At 36.7% G+C, this 22,246-nt stretch overlaps 1 protein-coding gene across 4 annotated transcripts in view; it reads left to right on the top strand.

The window, feature by feature from the left end:
- Positions 1-12,123, top strand: part of POLI (DNA polymerase iota) — a 29,205-nt gene extending 17,082 nt beyond the window's left edge. For all 4 annotated transcript variants that reach the window (XM_046672093.1, XM_046672091.1, XM_046672094.1 and 1 more), the window contains 3 exons: positions 2,505-2,635; positions 7,813-8,018; positions 9,832-12,123. In XM_046672093.1, the coding sequence (XP_046528049.1) occupies positions 2,505-2,635; positions 7,813-8,018; positions 9,832-10,653 (1,159 nt within the window). In that variant the 3' untranslated portion in view covers positions 10,654-12,123. The remainder of the gene's footprint in view (positions 1-2,504; positions 2,636-7,812; positions 8,019-9,831) is intronic.
- The last annotated feature ends 10,123 nt before the right edge of the window (positions 12,124-22,246 follow it).

Raw genomic sequence — 22,246 nt, 5'->3', positions numbered from 1 at the left:
CAGTGATGGAGAAAGCAAAAGAACCCTTATGTCTTCTTTGTCTCAGCCTATGTGAAAGAAAATGGAGTCAGATGAAGTAGTAGTTAACTGGGCCTATGTACGAGCAGTGAGAGTGATTGTGAGTGTGTGCAGGGTTACTAGTCTATAGGTACATGAGGAGTGTCAGCCGGGATTATGAGTATACAAATAGCGTAGCATAAACTGAATAAGACGTTTAGTTTGCTGATGTTCCTTTGACATCAGATATCTATTGCTCAATTCTCCATAGATGGGTATTGTCTCTTTTCCTTCCGTTTCTTTGGCTTCTCAAAATGGGGTCTCAGGGTTCTAACAGTTTTGGTAGGTGTGCTTTTGTAATGATGCTAGGATGGCTAACAGTGACTAGAGAAAATGGTTTTTGGATGACTCTAAGTCTCAGAAAACTGATAAAGTGAAACTTCATACAGCTCTGCTCTCATATGCAGTGGTTCGCATGTCTTGAGCGGAGACATGCAGCTCATGGTTTGCTGCATGCAGCTGGGTTGGCTATGTGACCCAGCTCCGGTGATATGACTCAGTCTGAGCCTGTGAGTATGCTAGTGAAACTGGGTCATCTGCTTTGCTTCAGCTAAATATAAGACTCCTGTGAAGTGCCTGACCACTGGAAACAGTTCTGCACATTGAGAAACCACACATATAAGTTTCATAGGTTCTCTTATTTGAAGAATCAACCAGAAATGAGACTGGGTGCTGTCAACCTGTGAAATACCAACTATTAGCCATTTATCCTTATTTTTGCTTACCCTTCCCACCCTGCACCATGGCTTCTTATTTCAGTGACTGAGATATAATACCATCTGAGTGGCAAAAAAATAATTGTGTATGTGTGAATGTGTTTTCCTTCTGGAGTAAATGATGATTAATACTATAAGTATGTAAGAAGTATAAAATCATGTAATGTTTAATCCATCCTCTAGGCATTAGTTTAAGATTGCTTTAAATAAAACCTTTTTCTGGTAGTTATAGGAACCAAATCACACTCTTTGAATTGCATAATGGCTTGATGGAACAAGTTTAACTGGAAGGTATTTAAACTAGTAACATGTTTACAGGAACCATTTAAGATATTTTATTGTCTTATGAAAGCAGCAATCAAGAAATTTTGTGATGATAAAAGAAAAGAATTATTTACTATAAAAATCTTAAATTTTCCAATTCAGAATCTTAAATTTGAGTATGTTTAACTGTGCAATATTTGTATTTTGTGTTGGTGATTTTTTTTTGAGGAAGATTAGCCCTGAGCTAACATCTGTGCCCATCTTCCTCTATTTTATATGAGGGACACCTGCCACAGCATGGCTTTAGAAGCGGTATGTAGGTCTGCGCCTGGGATCTGAATTGGCAAACCCTGGGCTGCCAAAGTGGAGCACGTGAATTTAACCACTGCGCAAACTTAACCGTTGGGCCACCAGGCCAGCCTGTTTGTGATTTTTTTAATGCATTGCCATACATATAAAAAAGAAAATGTTCTTTAATGACATTTATTTTCTCAAATAATTAGATTTTTAAATCAATTTTCTATATCATTAAAACTTTTGTTTTCAGTACCACAACCAAGACTATTTTGATGAAGCGCTTTTTGAGATGTGTGTACGGGTACTTGCCTTCCTAAATATATTATATAATTGATCTTTGAATTTATTGCTCTAATATGTCATATGATGGTAATATTATTGGCTTCCTTGGATCTATTTGGAGAATGCTCTTTGACCAAAGTAATCTCATTTTTTTTTTTAAAAAGAGTACCACCTGAGCTAACAACTGTTGCCAATCCTCTTTTTTTTCCCCTGCTTTTTCTCCCCAAATACCTCCAGTACATAGTTGTATATTTTCAGTTGTGGGTCCTTCTAGTTGTGGCATGTGGGATACCACCTCAGCATAGCCTGATGAGCCATGCCATATCTGTGCCCAGGATCCGAACCGGTGAAACCCTGGGCTGCTGAAGCGGGGTGTGCGAACTTAACCACCCACCTGCCATGGGGCCGGCCCCAGTAATCTCATTTTTAAAACATTTTTTCTTTTTTTAATTTTTAAAAAAAACATATAGGAAAAAATCATCTTCTGTCATTTTTCATATGTTTGCATCTGGCAGTGAATGATTCTCTGTTTCTTAAATTTCCTGCTGATTTTAATATGTTGCTTTTAGTTATGTTTTAGACTTGGATTATAAAATGGCTTGTTATAATTATATCTTATTTCTGTTCTTTTTCTGATAACACTCAATTCTGAGTGAAGCCTGAGAATCTTACATTAAAAATTTCAGAGGTTTACTGCATAGACTTTGTGAAATTTATTTGGGCTATTAAGGGACCTTTATTGCTTACTGCCTGGTTATCAACTGTATTTATAATTGTTACAGTTGCTAAATCTGGCACCTTTAGATAAATGAAGTGTAAGACCATTTAAAACAATAATTAGGCAATACTTTTTCTAATTCGTTGTTTTTGCTTTCTCTTTATTTTTAGAGTATGCCAAGATGGAAGGAAGCCACATACAATAAGGTTAACAATCCGTCGAAATTCATCTGAAAGTTACTATAGCCGCGAGAGTCGTCAGTGCCCTATTCCATCCCATGTAATTCAGAAGTTAGGGACAGGTATGGGCTAATTTTCTAAAAATTTAATTGGCAGCTATATAACTCTTAAAAAGACAAGTTTTGAATTAAAAATATGATCCAAAGTTGGAGGCTCTTCACAGGGAGTTAATGAGCTATTAAATACCTTTATTCTATTAGGAATTTTCACTAGAAAATTTTGTTGTTGTTTTTTAGTAAGTAATAAAAGTAAAGACTCAGTTAAGAATGTTTCCCAAGTTCAGAGAAAACAAAACTGTGAAAATTAATTATACAGCATGAGATAACTTCCTTATGGGCATTTAGATTGTTTCCATTTTTTGGCAATTATGAAAAATGGTGCTATGAACATTTATATGCAAGTCATTGGGCGGATGCATGCTTTCTTTTATCTTGGGTAGATTATGAGGAGTGGAATTGCTGGGTTGTCTGGTAAGTTGAACTCTAGGAAACTGCCAGACTTTTTTCTAAAGTGGGTGTAGCAATTTAGATTTTCACCTCATGTATGAGGGTTCTAGTTGAAGGTTCCAGTTTTCTCAGATCCTCACTGACTTACTATTGTCAGTTTCTTTTATTATAGTCATTCTTGTGGCTGTGTAGCAGTATTTCATTGTGTGTTCTTTTCTTTTATGGATAGTGGTTTTGGTGTCATATCTAAAAATTCTTTGCCTAGCCCAAAGATCGCAGATATTTCCTCCTATATTTTCTTTTAGAAGTATTATAGTTTTAAGGTTTACAGTTAGATCCACTTTGAGTTAATTTTTATGTGTGGTGTAAGGTAAGAGTCTTAGTTCATTCTTCTGCACGTGAGTATCCAATTGTTCCAGCAGAATTTCTTGAAAAGACTATTTTTGCCCTGTTGAATCGTCATGGCACATTTGTCAAAAACTGACCATAAAGATAAGGGTTTGTTTCTTGACTTTCTTATTGCATTCATCTATACGTTTGTCCTTATACCAGTTCCACCCTGTCTTGATACTTTGTTGTAAGTTTTGCAATTAGGTAGTAGAAGTTCTCCAGCTTTGTTCTTTTCTGAAATTGCTCTGGCCGTTCGTGGTCCTGGGCTTTTGTTTGTGAGAAGATTTTAAAATAGGCATTTGATTTATTTGTTGTAAGTTATTCAGATTTTCTATTTATTTTGAGTCAGTTTTGGTAATTTGTATCTTCTAGGAAATTGCATCTCATCCAGGTTGTTTAATTTGTTGGCATGAAGTTGTTAATGTTTCCTTAGTAATCCTTCTGATTTTTTTAGGGTCTATAGTGATGTTCCCTCTTTCATTCCTGATTTTGGTAATTCGTGTATTCTCTTTTTTTCTTTGTTATTCTAACAAAGGCTTATCAGTTTTGTTGATCTTTTCTAAGATCCAACTTTTGGTGTCATTGATTTCTCTGATGTTTTTCTACTTTCTGTTTCAATTATTTCTGCTCTGATTTTTGATATTTCCTTCCTTTTGCTTGCTTTAGGTTTAATTTGTCTATTTCCTCCTGGTTTCTTAAGGTGGTAGCTTACATTATTTATTTTATACTCACCTTTTTTCTAATAATTCAAGTTTAAAGTTATACATTTCCTTTTAAGCAGTGTTTTAGCTGTATTCCATAAATTTTGTTGTGTTTCTTTTTCATTAAGGTCAAAATAGTTTCTAATATCCCTCGTGATTTCATCTTTGACCTTTAAATTTATTTAGAAATTTGTTGTTTAATTTCCAAATACTTGATGATTTCCCAAATTTCTTTCTCTTACTGATTTATAATTTAATTTCATGTTGATCAAAGAACATAATTGGAGTAATTTCAGTCCTTTTAAATGTATTGAACCTACATTTACTGCCTAGCATATGGTCTTTCCTGAAGAATGTTCCCTTTGTGTTTGAAAAGAAGAGTTGAGCAATATTATCAAACAATTCTACTTAACTAAAATTTATGGAATACTCCACCAAAATAGCATCTTTGAATGGCAGTTTGTCAGTATATATAATTCTTGACTGTTTTTCTTTCCATTCTTTGAATATACCATTCCCTTACCTTCTGGTTTCTATTATTTCTGATGAGTCAGCTGTTAATAGTTTTATCAGTCTCCTTCCAATCAGGAGAGAATAACCACATAGAAATTTGAACAGAGAAAGTTTCACAGAATTATTAAACTATGATAGGGGAGTGACTATAAAGGTATAAAGAGAACTCTAAGAGGTATCCAAGGGCTGAGGAAAAGTACCCAAGGAAGGACAAACTTAGAAAGGGTAGTCCCCCTACCCCTAAAGGAGAAGATATGGTACTTAACACTGGATGGTGGAGAAATTCTTTGAGTTACCTCGCCCAAGGCTTGTCCGTAGTTATTGGACAAAGAGAAAACCACCCTCTATCTGTAAATGAGCTGAGGCTGACTGGTGGGCACACAGGAGGAGTTAGGATGTTGGGAGCTTGCTCATTGTCAGGGCAGTGCATGAGCTGGGGTATGCAGTGTCCACGTTGGGAGGGCTTACGTTAACAAACCTTGAGGATGCAGGCAAGCCAAGGCTAGCGGGTGGTTGTGCTGAAGGAATCTGCATTCTTCTGCTAGCACAAAGGTGGAGGGTATGGTGCCTGTATAGGAAGAACGGGAGGAAACAACCCTTTGGGGTGTAGGCAAGTCAAAGCTGTTTGGTGAGTGTGCAAGAGTCAGGGCACTGTTTACGGGACCAGCCTGGTGTGTGCAGTGTTTGAGTTGGTAGTGCTGTGGTAACACGGTCACTAGGCTTGGGCTGGGGGTGCAGGTTGCTGAGGGACTGAATGCTCCACACCTGTGTGGTGTGGCAGAGCACTACATAGATGTCCACACACACATGTACCACAAACAGACCATGTAACAGGAGCAAAAGAAAGTAAATGACAGTATGTTGGAACTAGGAAGAGACACTCCCTGTCTCTCTTTGTGGTCCTCCGCTGCTGTCTACTGACAAAGCTTAACATTGTGCTCAGTGTAAAAAAATTGTAGAGGGTCCAGCCAGTTATCATAGAGCAGGTAGTGAAGAGTGAATTTGGAGCTGAGAGGAAATAAATTAGTAGACATACTTGTATTGTTGTTTCCCTTTATGTGATGAGTCATTTGTTTCTTTGCGTTTTTCAGCAGTTTGACTATGATGTATGTCTAAGTGTGCAATCGCTTTGTGTTTATCCTTGTCAGGATTTATTAGGCTTCTTGATTCTGTAGAGTAGTTTTTTTTTTTAGTGAAATTTTGGGAGTTTTTGGCTCTTACTTTTTCAGATTTTTTTTCTTTTTTTTCTGTCCTCTCCTTCTGGGACTCTTACTGCATATATGTTGGTATGCTTCATAATGTCCTACAGGTGTGTGCAGTTCTGTTTATTTTTCTTCAGTCTTTTTTCTCTTCTTTGCTTTTTAGACTGGATAATTTCTGTTGAGCTGTCTTCAAGTTCTCTGATTCATCTGTCATCTCAAAACTGCTATTGCTCATCTAGTGATTTTGTTTGGTTTGATTACTGTACTTTTTAACTCTATAATTTCCATTTATATTTTTGTTTTTATGTTTGATTCTATTTCTTTACTGATATTCCTCTTTTTTTGATAGTCATTATTATATTTTACTTTAATTCTTTAAAATATTTTAAAAAATTCTTTGAACATGTCTATAATAGCAACTTTGGGTTTTTTTGGTGTTCTTGGTTTTTTTTTTGAGGAAGATTAGCCCTGAGCTAACATCTGCTGCCAATCCTCCTCTTTTTGCTGAGGAAGACTGGCCCTGAGCTAACATCTGTGCCCATCTTCCTCTACTTTATATGTGGCACGCCTACCACAGCATGGATTCCCAAGCGGTGCCATGTCCGCACCCGGGATCCAAACCGCCGAACCCCAGGCCACCAAAGTGGAACGTGTGAACTTAACTGCTGCGCCACCAGGCTGGCCTACAACTTTGAAGTCTTTGCCAAATCCAACTCAGAGTCAGTTTCTATGGGCTGCTTTTTCCCCCTAAATACAAATCATGCCCTTCTGGTTTTTTGCATGTATTGTAATACTTTGTTGAAAACTGGACATTTTAGATAATGTATTGTAGCAACTCTGGATTTCCATTTTTTTCTTGTGAGCTCCCCCCCGCCACCTTTTGTGGTAACTTACCTGGATTTGAACTGCAGAATCTACCTCCTCTGTGATATGTTGCCCCAGATTTCTCTGCTCAGCTTTGTTTTTTTAATTTAGATGTTTTATTTTGGCTTCCTAGCAGGTTACCCCTGTCTGTATAGTTTAGTGTTTAGCTAGTGATTGCTCAAAGGTTTTGTTCAAATGCTAGAGCCTGGAAGGCTTCCACCTTCTGTCAACAGATAGGTGCATGAGTTGGGGAGTGCATTCAAAATTTAGGCCGTTTTCAAGTCCACCTTGGCTTTTATTTTCTGCTAGGCCGTTTTGCATCTCCCTGGCTGTGCTTTTGCTATTCCAGTCAAGGATGTATGGAGAGCTTGGGACCTCTCTGGCCTCCCCTCCATGTGCATGCAGCTTCCCAGTCAGCTGAGGGTTGAGAGGAGAGCTTATCTAGCCCCTTTATGGTTCTTTCGTTTCCAGATCTCCTGGTTAAAGTTATGGCTGGTCCACTGATCTTTCACTCACCCCACCACAGCTGCAACCCCAAGCTAGAGTGCTGTGCGATTTTCCTGTTTGTTTCCTACCAAGTGTGTTCATTTTACTCGCAACACTACTGGTCAGGTCTGTCCTTTCTGGCAGCAAGGCTGCTGGCTTTCACAGCCAGCCTCACACTGGTAGAACTACTGTACCAACTGAGCTTTGTAAGGGGAGAGGCAAACAGCTCCAACCAGTAAGGCTGTAGTCTCCCACTTTCTTACTTAAGTTCTAGCAGCTTTTCATAATTCACGCTTTTCACTTTATGTGCCTTTGATTCATTTCGAGATCCTCAAAATGGTTGCTTTTGACAATTTCAGTTTTATTAGAGTTTTATGGGGAGAAGATTTTCTGTCCTCGTCACCCTCGCATAACCAGAAGCGTCCCGTAGTTTCAAATCTTTTAAAAACTTTTAATTCATTTGGAGTTTAGTATAAATGTTGAGATGTCTCAGTTTAGTATATAATGTCAAGATGTCCCAATGATATCCATTTAGGATTTTAATTTCTTAATTTAAGCAATATAAATTAGATTAAGCTTTTAATATCAATTATGATATAATATGTTTGGATACTGTCTTCTTAAACATTTTATTTAGGAAATTATGATGTGATGACCCCAATGGTTGAGATACTTATGAAACTTTTTCGAAATATGGTGAATGTGAAGATGCCATTTCATCTTACCCTTTTAAGTGTGTGCTTCTGCAACCTTAAAGCACTAAATACTGCTAAGAAAGGGACTATTGATTATTACTTAACACAATCATTATCAACAACTTCACGCTCTGGCAAGCGCGATTTTGTAAGTACACTGTTATTGGATTTGTGTGGTCAAATTACAAATCTAAGTTTGTGTTTGATATAATTCAGAGATTCTTTTGGGTAGTATTGTTTGAATGACTTATATATAGTACCTGTCATATTACAGTTGCTAGCCTTAAGTACATTGTACTGTGTTCTAAGAAGAAAATATAAGCATCACTGGATAAAAGAGAAAACTGTTATGGAGGCCCCCTGTTTTGGAAGTAGGTTAAAACATTTTATGATAGTATATAGGAATATGATGACTAGCTCATCAATGTGAAAATATTTCCAGATACTGGAAATCAAATCTTTTTATCTGTTAACTTATGCATAAGCTACCAGCATCCCACCCATCTTTTTGTTAAAGTATTTAAATTTTCTTGGTTTTAAAATTATATTGAATTCTGATGGCAGTATTGGTAGAATATAACTACAGGTATATGCCGCATAACGACATTTTAGTCAGCAGTGTGCCACATATATGACAGCGGTTCCATGAGATTAGTACGATACAGCCTGGGTGTGTAGTAGGCTATACCGTCTACGGTTGTGTATGTATGCTCTGTCATGTTCACACAATAATGAAATTGCCTAACGAAGAGTTTCTTAGAACATATCCCCATCATTAAGTGATCTGTGACTGTACTCATTTTACAATTGTAGAAATTCTAGTGTGGCAATAGAGAGGCAGAGACCGGTCATATTTTCAGATGACTAAAACAAAACCGTATGTATACAGCCATTTGGCAGACTCCTATTTACTAAATGGGGGATGCTTTAAAAAATAATCATCTTTTACTAAATTGTTTGTGCCTACAATTAACTCTTAATTTAAACTGTTTCTATTTTATTTATTGTTGAGTCAGTCAGTATAATTTTAGTAATATTTTCATTTACATTTAAGTTTAAAATGAGAACAGAATGGTATTATGGAAATAATGAATTAGTGCCCTCTTGATTTACTTTTTTTCTGTTACTTTTTTAATCCCATTTATTAACTGAAATTTTAAAAGGTGTTTTACTTTTTAATCAATCTGTAGAATAAAAATTGAAGGTCTTTAATTCACAGTGGTATTAGAGAGGTAAACATTGTACATGTCTGGCACATAGTAGGTGCCCAATAAATACAGTGGCGCAAGTCTCTTCTCCTTTTACTTTTTTGAACTTACTTTTGTGTTCGTTTCCTGAATTATATTTGACTGTGTATATATTTTTATGGTGATTAAAACTAGAGGGAAAGTTTAAGTGAGAAGCTTTACATAGAAAAATAATGCAAATTAGAATTGAAGTTGTTTTTAAATTTTTATTGTATGTAAATGAGTGTTATATCTTAATAATGATGTTGGATTTTTACCAGAGAAGTATTTTTTTCTTTCTGTTAAATGTTATACTTTAGAAAAGGGATTTTTAGAAAGCCAGCCCTTGATGCTTTGTGCATGTATATACTTTTTAGATAGCCTTAGGTGAGTCATTTACTTTTCTAGGCCACCATTCTTTTATTCACAGAATTGGAAGTTTTAGTACATGATTGTTAAGATCCTTTCCGGTCTCCAAATACATACCTACCTTCTGGCTCAGTGCTGTCTAGGAAGGAAACCTCTTCCTGGAATAGTGAGCATAAAGATCCGCACAATAGTGTGACTAATTGTGGTAGATTAATCATCTTTAGTTGTTTGGAACTGGCCAAAAGGATTGAAGTTATGGAGTAGAATAGAAATATATTGGTCAAGTGACAGCTACAGTCACACTTTAGCAGCATGAATATTTAAAAGATATCAGATATCTAAATTATTGTTATCCTTGTGTTCTAGAAAATGAAAGACACTCATGTGGAGGATTTTTCTAAAGACAAAGAAACAAATTTGGATTTTCTACCAACTGAAAGAATTGGAAGTGCAAGAACTGGGGAGTCTCCACTGGATACTACAAATTTTTCTAAAGAAAAAGACAGTAATGAATTTCTACGCTGCTCACTTCCTGAGGGTATCGACCAAGAAGTCTTTAAGCAGCTTCCAGTAGATATTCAAGAGGAAATCCTTTCTGGAAAATCTAGAGAAAAAGTTCAAGGGAAAGGAAGTTTGAGTTGTCCATTACGTGCCTCTAGAGGAATATTGTCTTTCTTTTCTGCAAAACAAATGCAAGATAGTCCCTTAAATCCTAGAGATCGTTTATCCAATAGCAAACAGCTGTCCTCTGTATCTCCCTGTGAACCAGGAACTTCAGGCTTAAATAGCAGTAGTTCCTCTTGTGTGTCTAACCGAAAGGATTATTCACATTGTACAGACAGTAGATTAAAAGATGAACGAATGGGCCAAGGACCTAAAGAATCTCAAGGATTCCACTTTTCGAATACAAACCCCACTGCATCTGTTTTTCATTCGTTTCGAAATTTGCAGAGTGAGCAACTTTTCTCCAAAAACCGAACTGCAGATAGCCATAAGCAATCAATAGCAACAGTCTCTCAGCATGAAGGACTTATGAAAAATAGAGAGCAAGATTGTACTGATAAGAAAGTCACTTTTCCTTCTGACATTGATCGTGAAGTTTTCTATGAACTACCAGAAGAAGTACAAAAAGAATTGTTGGCTGACTGGAAGAGAACAGGATCAGATTTCCATATTGTACATAAATAAGCACGTTCAGAAAAAAGGTCTAAGAAAGCAAGGGAAAGACTACTGTTCTCAGATTAGCACTTTGTTAAGCTCTTCTAAATTAAACACTACATTCAATAATGTAGAAATCCAGTATAAAATGTTCTGGATAAAGCAAGAATAGTTATGGGAAGTAAATTCTGGCACAGCGCATAAAAATATTTATGACAGAAGAAATAATGTAAAATATTACCTTCTCTGATTTCTAAGGCTATTTTATATTGCTTTTCAATAAAAAGAATATCATGGTTAGCAATAGTGCATTTTCCATAAATTGGGGGGAGGATATATATGCTTACATATAAAAAATAGACTAGCCAAATCCCTGCTATGCTATAGCAAAGAAATTTTTTTTTTCTATGAAATATGGAATGGCTCAAGAAATTCAGCCCATTAGGAAACAGCCAAATAAGAAATTCTGCTGCCAAATAATCTATTAAAAATGTAGATATCTTTGACTGCAGTACTATGCACCATATAATAAGTTGACTTTTAAAAAAATACCGAAGCAGTCTATATTCAATTAATGCTTCTTAATATACCTAGAACCTATCACAATACCCGGCACACCAAGGGTACTCAGTAAATATGGAATGAATGAATAGTGTGGCAGGGACCATGTGGGGAGTTGGATGGGGAGTGTGTGTGTTGTAGAGAACTAGAAGAACTCTCCATACAGATAGACTAAGGGAAGGATGGAAACCAGAAATGTAAGGTAATAGGTCTTTAAGAGTACTAGATAATGGAAGAAGTCCATTTCCTTCTGGCCAGTCTGTAGAGTTTACAAGCAATGGATTAGATGTTTTTGCATTTTCTCCACATTTTGGAGATAAGATTAAGGACGTCATCCTTACAACAAAGTTAACTAAATTAGACAAAGTTACTAAATTGATGTACATTCTCTTTCTCCTGTTGTTACTTTCCCCTTTTGCCTGCCAGATTAAAAGTTGGATGTAAGATTGTGGACATCTTATAATTTACAAGACATAGAAGATGGTTTTAGAACACACTAAAGTATCCCTCAGCGCTGGTTTGGAGGAGTCTTGTTCTCAGGTTTATAAACTCTGCAGATATAATCTAAAGAAAAGATGATGGAAATAACGCAAACATAAATAAAGGATAGCTTAAAAATACTTTCTTCTAGGTAAGAAGTTTTAACTCAGTTTTAGATTTCTTGAAATTTGAAAATTCCCTAATTACCAAGGATTTTTAACAGGGAGTTTGGGGTTATCAAAAACAATATCTTGGAGCAAGAACATCAAAAGTTATTTGCCATGCAAATATTTAGTGCTCTGGATCAAGGACTGTAGAATTTTCTATTTGTAGTGTTCTGGTAGGGTACTTAAACTTGTAAAAGGAGTATATTACTTTTTTAGATAATACATTAAAAAAAATTCTTTTTTTTAATGTGTAAAAAATTTATAATTTTTATTTTTTTCGGATGTACATCATATTTCAAATTCTGTATACATTACATCATGTTCACCACCCGAGCACTAATTATAGTGCATCCCCTCACATGTGACACTAATCACCCCTTTTGCCCTCCCCCCTCTCTCGTTCCCCAGTGGTAACCACCAGTCCAATCTCCAATGCTATGTGATTTTTTTTTTTTGTCGTTTTTATCTTCTCCTTATGAGTGAGATCATATGGTATTTGACTTTCTCCCTCTGACTTATTTCACTCAGCATAATACCCTCAAGATCCATCCATGTTGTCACAGATGGCTGGATTTCATCATTTCTTATGGCTGAGTAGTATTCCATTGTGTATATATACCACATCTTCTTTATCCATTCATCCCTTGATGGGCACCTAGGTTGCTTCCAAGTCTTGGCTATTGTGTATAATGCCGCAATGAACATAGGGGTGCAAGTATCTTTATGCCTTTGTGTTTTCAAGTTCTTTGGATAAATACCCAGCAGTGGAATAGCTGGATCAAGGGCTGTAGAATTTTCTATTTGTAGTGTTCTGGTAGGGTACTTAAACTTGTAAAAGGAGTATATTACTTTTTAGATAATACATTAAAAAAAATTTCTGATAGTCCTTGTAATTATTTCAGGCAGAAATCATTAGCTAGAAAGATTAAAAGAAATTTTGACAAGTAAACAGTTTTGGCTAGCTTAAAAATAGAACATAAAATAGTAGTTAAAAGTACACTTTCTGAAGTGAGAATGCAGGGGGTATATTATAGCTCTGCTACTTAGTCTGTGCCCTTAAATTAATCTTTAAGGATCTTTGTGCCTCAGCATCTGACTTTTTAGGTTATCTTTTATCTCAGTCTGCTTTTTCTTTCTTTCTTTCTTTTTTTGGAGGAAGATTTGCCGCAAGCTAACATCTGTGCCAATCTGCCTCTTTTTTTTTTTTTTTTGGCTTGAGGAAGATTCACCCTGAGCTAATATCTGTGCAAGCCCTCCTCTATTTTGTATATGGATCACTGCCACAGCACAGCTGCACCCAAGATCCAAACCCACCCCAAGATCCGAACCCACAAACGCAGGCTGCAGAAGTGGAACATGCTGACCTTAACCACTATGCCACGGGACTGGCCCCAACTGAGCTTTTTCTTATACTCTGTGTATTAAACTCAGTTTCTTAGTCCTGTTTTTATTTTAAACAATCATTTTAATTCTATATTCGGTAATACAAATGTTTGAATTCTTTGGTGGAGGACTCTAACTCTTTGTCTTATTTGTTATTTTGCTGACAACTTATTCATGCTGGTCTTTTTCATCATGTGTTCTATGATTTTGGGTGTTGGCTCGCATTTGCTGAGCTTTATTTGTGGGACGCCTGTATGGTCTGGACATGGATATGTGCCTCCAGAAAATACTTGCACTTGCTTCTGCCAGCACCACTTTGGGGAAGCACAAGCTTAGACCATTTTCATTCCTCATCTGGAAAATTAAACCCCGGATCTGGGCAGACTGGGCATGGATTCTCAGGGGCTACTTCCACCCCTTCTCCCCACCCCGTTCGTTTGTCTTTTTATTTTGTGGTTGGCTTATTTTTTCTAGTTCACCATTTTACTGAGAGGACAGTCCTGTGAGGCTCCTGGGCGGTTTCATCCCAGTTACCTGCCCTGTATGGGTCCAAGGTTTGTCTTCTGTCTAGAAACTTAGATTTAATTATTCCGTTTTCTTATTACTACATTTCTCTCTTTGCATACTACTACCACTTGTAAGTAAATTATTGAGTTATGTGGAATTCACTCTAATCCTGTTACCTCACAGTATTTTCTGTACTATCTTTTTCTGGAAGAAGGAGATATGAGCTCTATATGTAACCTTGTTCTGATATAGAGTTGATTCGTGTTAACAATGATGTCTCACTTTTAGTCCACAAAGAGAGGTCTGTTTTTGATAAATAAAGGTGAGGCTCTCGTAATTTGGTGATATTTGGGTATCCTGTCTTTCTTTCCTAGATTGTATTTATTATATATTAAATATATTAAAGTTTAAGATATTGAAAAATATTTTTAAAATATGCTAAATCCTTTGAGAAAACTATAAACTTCTTTAAAATGTTTGAAAGTTTCAAATGTTTGAACTTCTGTAGATATTTTAAGCAAGAAGAGATTTAATATAGTGAATTAAATACTTACAAAGTCATCGGGGAGCTGAAGGAGTGGATTCTAGGTTTGGCCTTCAGAAACAAATCTGAGAACTAGACAGAACCAATCCACCAGGTAAGCTGTCTCTTTTGAAGTCATTGGTGGCACTATGAATTTAAGGAGCTGGAATCAATAAGCTGTCACTACTGCCACTGCTTTTTGACATCTAGAAGGCTGGAGAACAGTTACCTACAATTATGACCTAGTGATCAGGAACCAGAATTCAGGAAGCTGCTCCTGCCTCTGTCATTGATGAACCCACTCCATGGCACACAAGAATCTGGCAGGTGTACACACTGAAACACAGAAGAAAAGCCTTGCTTGTCCTTGTCCTTGCTGGCCAGCAGAAAAAACAACAACAAAAGTAGGAAAAAGGGGCTGTGCCTCACTCGTAACTCTGACAAGACTTCATCCAATGGGTGCAACCAGAAGAATAGGTGCAGTCAACCCCTGGGATACATGTTTTTCCTTTTTAGCTTCCTTCCTCTCCAATTAGGAGCTAGGTAGAATGGAGGTGAGCAAGCCAATACACAGAATCTGTCAAATATATGTGTGTGTGAATGTGTGTGCATGCAGACATATATATGTAAAGAAATTACTATTGAATTTTTTAGAAGTAGTTACTACAATATATTTGTGTCCTGGTGGCAATTTCTTTTTGTCTCATATTAAGAACTTATACTATAATAAAGTTCAGCCTGCAGTTGATTTATCTCAACCCAACTTATGTGGATACACATATATTGAGATAGAAAAATTTCAGATGTTGATAGAATATTTCATCTTTTGACGTAGCCAGACTATAGTATTCTAGGACAGTGTCATCAACTTTTTTGATATGACATGCTAACAGTGAGAATTGGGAAGGATATGCTCCCAATATCTGTGTATTTAATTAGGGATACACCAAAGTTTACCTTTAGCCTTGGTATTCAGTCAAATTCAGTTATTTGGCTTTTAGGTGGCTGAGTAATCAACTGCTTCAGCATCATTTGTGGCATCACTGAAACTGCACATGAAATTATCACGTGATTATGTAGGTTACCATCATATCTAACTAATGTTAATGATCCCAGCCATAGAAATAAAGTATCACATTTAGAGTTATTATTAGCATCTGAGTATTCACTTTCAAATATAGGTAAGTGTTCCAGATATAACCAAATAAAATCTCATGAGCTTCCTCTTGTAATTCTGTAAGCCAAAGTATAAATTTGTAATTATTACTGCAAAGTAAAATGCAGCAATTGATGATTCTGAAAGCTATTAATTTTGTGGAGAAAATTATTAACAATTTTCAAATTATTGAGTAGGGAAAGAGACTGACGATTAATATGAATATTGGGAGAGTGCAAATGCTCAATAACTTTATGATGATAATACGAATATTGGGAGAGTGCAAGTGCTCAGTAACTTTATGATGAACATATATTCTTTTTTTTTTTTTAAAGATTGGCCCTGAGCTAATACCTGTTGACAGTCTTTTTTTGTTGTTGTTTCTTCTTCTTTCCAAAGCTACCCCTGCACATACTTGTATATTCTAGTTGTAGGTCCTTCTAGTTCTGCTATGTGGGATGCCACCTCAGCGTGGCTTGATGAGTTGTGCTAGGGCTGTGCCCGGGATCCAAACTGGTGAGACTCTGGGCTGCCAAAGCGAAGTGCATGAACTTAACCAGTTAGCCCCAGGGTCAGCCCCTGAACATATATTCTTTTTGAGTCAACGGAAAAGTGTGTGGCTATGTGTTTTGTGACATTATTTTGGCCATAGATAACTGCTACAAAAGCTGGTAGCTAGCCCTTGTAGTCTAGTGGCTAAGATTCAGCACTCTCACCGCTGTGGCCCAGGTTTGTTTCCCAGTCAGAGAACCACGCCACCATCTGTCAGTTGTCACATTGTGTTGGCTGTGTGTTGTTGTGATGCTGAAAGCTATGCTACTGGTATTTCAAATACCAGTAAGGTCACTCATGGTGGACAGGTTTCAGCAGAGCTTCCAGACTAAGACAGATTGGGAAGAAAGATCTGGCCACCCACTTCCAAAAAAAAATTGACCATGAAAACGCCATGAACAGCAGTGGAGCATTTTCTGATAAGTGCCAGAAGATGAGGAGATGGCGCAAAAAGACTGGTCAGGGTTCTGTTCTGCTGTACACAGGGTCACTAGGAGTCAAAATCAATTCAACAGCACTAACAACAAACAAAAGTTCATACCTAGAGGTGGGGTGGGCAGTAGGGAGTTGAGAAAACTGTTAGCAGAGGCCGGGATAATGGTGAGAAAACTGCTTTATTAAGAAGTTGTTACGAAACATTTGATAAAACATCTGACTGTGGTACCTTGGAAGACAGAAAATATACCTAAGGAACCTGTTGGCTTTGGGTAGGGATGTCTCCAGGTAGAATGTAGAAAGCGCCACCTGGTGGCTTCTAGCTGCATAGGCTAAAGTACTGCAAGAAAAAGTTGAACTTCAAAAAAAAAAAAAAAAAAGGAGCTAGTTAGGTTTCAAGCAGAAGTTAAAAGTGATATAGAGAGCCAGAGCTATTAAATTGGAAAATAAAACTGTTGTCTTATCTCCAGCTGCCCCAGTTAGCAAAGCCTCAAAGTAAGACATGAGCGCATGTCAAACATCAAATCAAGATTGTGACTATCAGATATTTAGATAAGACTTCTGAGAGTTAAGGTGGTGCTGAGTAGATCTCAAGTGGACAAAAGCTGAAGAATGTGGTCCCACAGAAGCCTGATCCAAAAGTAGCTTTAAGAAATTCTAGAGAAGCATATGTTGATACCAGTTGTAGGTGTGGCTTTTGGGTGTGTAGTGGACTGTAAGCAGATGCAGTAAGCTCAAAGGTTTTAGAGAGAGTGGTACCAGCAAAAATACCAACTGCCTGCACTAAAAGATGAGTCAAGCCATAACAATGCCCCTGGGCCTTTGATTTTCTTTGGGTAAGAAGCAGCCTGAGAAAGTTACTCAACTACTAACAAGGATCATTTCTTCAGAAAGAAGAAAGGAGGGTGATGAAAAAAGGGAGGGCATCTCCGATAGTGTAACCAAAAGCTGTGGAGAACAATGAGTCAGGGAGGAACTCCCAGAGAGCAAGACTGGGCTCTAATCAGGGAACGTTTCCCCACTGCAGGAATGGTGGGCCCAGTGGGATATCAGAATTGTTATGAACCCGTGAGTATATGCCTCCCGTTCTTCCCCCTTTTCAATGGGCCTATTTATTGTGGTTATCCTGTTCCTTTTTATTATTGTGTATTGGACGTGTGTGTTGAGGCAGAGGGGCAAGCAACTTGTCTTTTTACTTCATAGATCTCTAGTTCAAAAGGAGCTGTCTCTGGACCTGACGCATATCACAAAATCCTAGACTTGAAGGCTAATACCGTGATTGTATGAGATCTTTGGGGGTGTTGGGAATGAGTAAGTGTATTTTGCATGTGGAAGGAATGTGACTATGGTGAGACGGTGATCTGGCCATAATTTGCATTAATTCTTCGCCTCTGGTATGTATGCATACTCCTTTACCATGTGACTTAACAGTTTCACTAAAAAGGCAGATTCTTTTTCTTTGCTTATCAATCGATTACTAGTTTAGCCATGTCACTTGCTTTGTCAGTGGGATGTTAGACTTGAAAAAGCACTTACAATATGTCCACTTCCTCCCCTGCTCCTTTGTCTCCATCATGAGAACATACGCAGGCCAGGCTACTGGAGGATGAGACTCGTGAAGCAGAGCTAAGCCACTCCAATTGTTCCAGCCCTTTCTGAGATGACCCACAGCCAATGGCCAGGCATGTGCGTGAGCCCAGCTGATCCCAGCTTAAATTACTGATCCACACACTTAAAAGATAAAATTAATTGTTGTATGTCCCTGAGGTTTTGTGATTGTCTATTACACATCATTATTGTGGCAATTGATAGTCATATAATAATTTACATTCATATACATGGTAAATCATCTTATGAAAAAAGATAAAGTATATGAAGAAAGTGTTAGTGAAAAAAGTGGTAGTGAAAAACAACTCATTTTGTTCTGACCAATTAAATTCCAAAACAACTTTTAAATGGAGGACTAAATTTAAAACAATTTATCAAAATGATTATTGTAGACTGCCATTTTTGACAGTTGAAGACAAAGGATTTTTGAGATTTGCTACAGCTATGAATCCTAAGTCAAAGTTCATTCTGAAACTCATGTAACTGAGAAAGCTTCTCCCAGACTTTATGTCCACAGGAGTTAGTGGTGTTACGTGTGCCGCTTGAAACAGCGTGCTTTATAGCATCAAAGATAGACAATATAGCGTCTGCAGGTATAGTTTAGTAGTGACAATGTGGGGAAACTATTTTTCCCTCTACTCTGTCAAACTTTAAAGTGTTGACTTCTAGGGCCAGCCCTGTGGCTGAGTGGTTAATCGGCAGCCCAGGCTTTTGCCAGTTTGGATCCTAGGCGTGGACCTAGCACCTCTCATCGAGCCATGCTGAAGAGGTGCCCCACATAGCAGAACTAGAAGGACCTACAACTAGAATATACAACTATGTACCGGGGGGATTTGGGGAGAAGAAGAAAACCAACAAAAGAAGATTGGCAACAGATGTTAGCTCAGGGCCAATCTTTAAAAAAAAAAAACGATAAGAAATTCCTATAAAAACATATTTAAAAAACTGTTGACTTCTAAAATTTTTTGAACAAAATTGTAATAAATATTTTTGGATAAAACTTCAGATTTATCCTTATATCCCCGCTCATTCTATGATAATGATAATAGGAGCTGGCCTTGATTTGGCCAAATACTGATTGTAATACTCACCTACTTGGCCAAAATGTGTATTCAATTCAGTGCACTTCTATTTTTACATACATTAAAGTTATAAATTTATACTACTGTCATTGGGTAACATCTCAAGATGTGAACGGCATTTAGAGGGAAGTTCATTTTCATTGATAGAGGATGTAATTTCATGTTTCAAATAGTCTTGATAATTTCTCTTTTTTTCCTAGCTTCTTGTGAGATCTAACTATATTGTCATTGTGGTTTACTTTGTGATGTTGCAAAAATCTCACATTAGGAGTAAAATGTTAGCTTTACTGTATTCTTGTTTTTGCTTTCATTATTAGTATTTTCAATCCTTAGTTTCTTTGTAGAAATCTTGACCCATTTCACCATTTTCTGAGGATTTATTTTTCATTAAAACTATATCCGTTTAACTGTACTATAAAACCCAATTTGTCAAAATATACTGAAAGTCAACGACCATTTTCTAACCTTCCACATTGTGGAACTTATTCTTACTCCTCGGAATGTCTTTTATTATATACATGTCTCAGGACCTTTTCATAAACGTCTGGGTGTGGCACTGGAGTCAAGGTATGTATTATATATTAGTAAAGCTTAATTGATTTTTGAATCAATAAAATGTATTGAAAAAATAAATAGAAATAGAAGTTGTAATATTTTATTTCTGCACGCCAGTGGAACTTCTCATTTGCTTTCTCTAGTATAGATGCGGGAATATCTTTAGATGCTTTTGCAGCCAAGCACAGCCACGTGTTCCACTTTTGGCTAATGAGATGGGAACATCTTTAATGGGTTCTAGGAATTTCCAAGAAAGCAATATAACAGGGATGAACTCAGCTAAAATGTCTTTCACCTTTTACCCTTCTTCTTGCTTGGAATACTGGGACAGTGCCACCAGAAAGACAAAAGCCACAAGCTAAATATGGCAGAACTGAATGATGTAAAGAGCCTTGGTCCCCAATTGTTATTATTAGCCCTGCACTGCAGACTCCCAGACGTCTTGTGTGAGATCAATAAACCTCCTAACATTTATGTCCTCTGTCTGTTTTGGTTTTTTGCAGCCAAAAGTTTTCTTAACTGATACAGTTATGTTGCACTCCCCTTTATGGAAACCACTGTTCTGGTTCATTAATATGATAAATATGTCCAACATCATGGTTAGATAAGATCTAAGATATGAAGGGGCATAGGGAATAAGCATTTCATTCAATTAAGTATAAACATTTTGTTTGGGTAAGTTCAGTAGTGTCTGAATATCTGAATGATTAGAAGAGTTATATGATTAGAAAGATTGAAAGATTTATAGAAAAGTCTAAGGTCAGAATTGTTAAATTAGTTTTATTTTTCATATTTGGATGACAGTGTTACCTTCAAACATTTCTCTTATATGGAATTTTTGTTATTATAGATGGTACCTTCCACAATTCCTAGCTATTTAGAAGTAATTGAAATGGTAAAATACCAAAATATATAGAAAGAATGACAGGGCAAGGAGAAGGAATCAAAGATACAGTGCTTGGTATTACTTCTTTGATATTATTATTTACATTTTACCTTAAATAGGATACAGCTTAATTAAATTTATTATTTTCCTGTTTGTAGAATGGGGAAAATAGTAAGATTTTTGCTTCCTTATTTCAAAATCATTTGTCTTTCTTGGAATATATATTAAAATGTGTAATTTGTGTGTTTATGGAGTTGGTGTGTGGCTAAAAGGCTCGCATTTCTTCTAAGAATACAGTATAAATTGGAAAACAGTAAAAGTGGCATACTCACAAAATCAGGCACCTTCTAAACCATAGGATAATTGTATGTTTAATTATGTCTTTTGAAAATTTTATTAGAGAAGGAAAAATACTCAGAATCCAGGGAGTTTTAGGAAGAGAGATCAATATCCAGGGGGTTGAGGACAGAAGGCATCGACTCCCTTTAGTTAAGCTGCTCGTCACAATCACAGTGGTTTTCTGCTCCTTCCCAGCATCTCACCCACTGTGCCCTCCGCCTGGTGCCGGGTTTCTGTGCCTCTTCTCTCACACAAAGGAGGCTAGAAGACTAACTTCTGAAGCTAGAAAGTGATTATTAGAGTTGTTAAAAGTGACTGCTTTGAAAGATCTAATCATTCTTCGTGAAGATGGTACTTCTGTATCTTCCTACACTTGAATTTTGACATTATTTTCTGTGAAACATCAGAAGCTGTTCAAGTCACAATTCCAAAAAGGTGTGTGCCTCTTTAGATTTGTGATTTGGTATATTATATTTATAAATAAAAGCAGACTTTTTTTTTCCTGGGGCTAAATGTCTCCTTAACAATCATTTCAATCCACAGAGCCAGATTAGAAAATCTTGACTAGAGAAACTGCATGTAAAGAGGAATGTTACACAAGTATTTATAATGTAAACACATCAACTCAGAATTTTTAAAACAAATGCTACTGATTATGAGATAGCTTTATAATTTTATGACTCATTCAATTTCTTTTTTGCTAGGATAGGTTTTAAAAATTTTTTCTTGGGGGCCAGCCCTGTGGCTGAGTGGTTAAGTCCACATGCTCCACTGTGGCGGCCCAGGGTTTCACTGGTTCGCATCCTGGGCTCGGACATGGCACCGCTCATTAGGCCATGCTGAGGCAGCATCCCACATGCCACAACTAGAAGGACCCACAACTAAAAATGCACAACTATGTACCGGCGGGCTTTGGGGAGAAAAAGGAAAAATCTTTAAAAAAGTTTTTTTTTTAAATTTTTTATCTTTATTGCAGTAACATTGGAGTATTACATTATATAACTTTCAGATTTACATTGTAATATATTTCAAATTCTGTGTTGATTATATCATGTTCACCACCCAAAGACTAATTATAATCCATCACCACACATGTGCCTAATCACCCTAAAAATTTTTTCTATTTAAAATTTTTTCTATTAAATTTTTTTTAATTTTGAGAGAATTGTAAATTTACATACAGTTGTAAAAAATAACACAGAGAGATGCCATATTCCCTTCACCCAGTTTCCCCAATGGCAATATCTTGCCTAACTACAGTACAATATTACAACCAGGAAATCTACATTGATACAATCCACTGATTTTATTCAGGTATCACCAGTTTTGCATGCACTCATTTATGTGTGTGTGTTTAATTCTATGCAGTTTCATCACGTGTAGATTCAT

The sequence above is a fragment of the Equus quagga genome, chromosome 9 (assembly GCF_021613505.1).
Source record: "Equus quagga isolate Etosha38 chromosome 9, UCLA_HA_Equagga_1.0, whole genome shotgun sequence".
Taxonomy (NCBI): domain Eukaryota; kingdom Metazoa; phylum Chordata; class Mammalia; order Perissodactyla; family Equidae; genus Equus; species Equus quagga.
The sequence above is the reverse complement of the archived record's forward strand: the minus strand, read 5'-3'. Positions and strand labels throughout refer to the sequence as shown.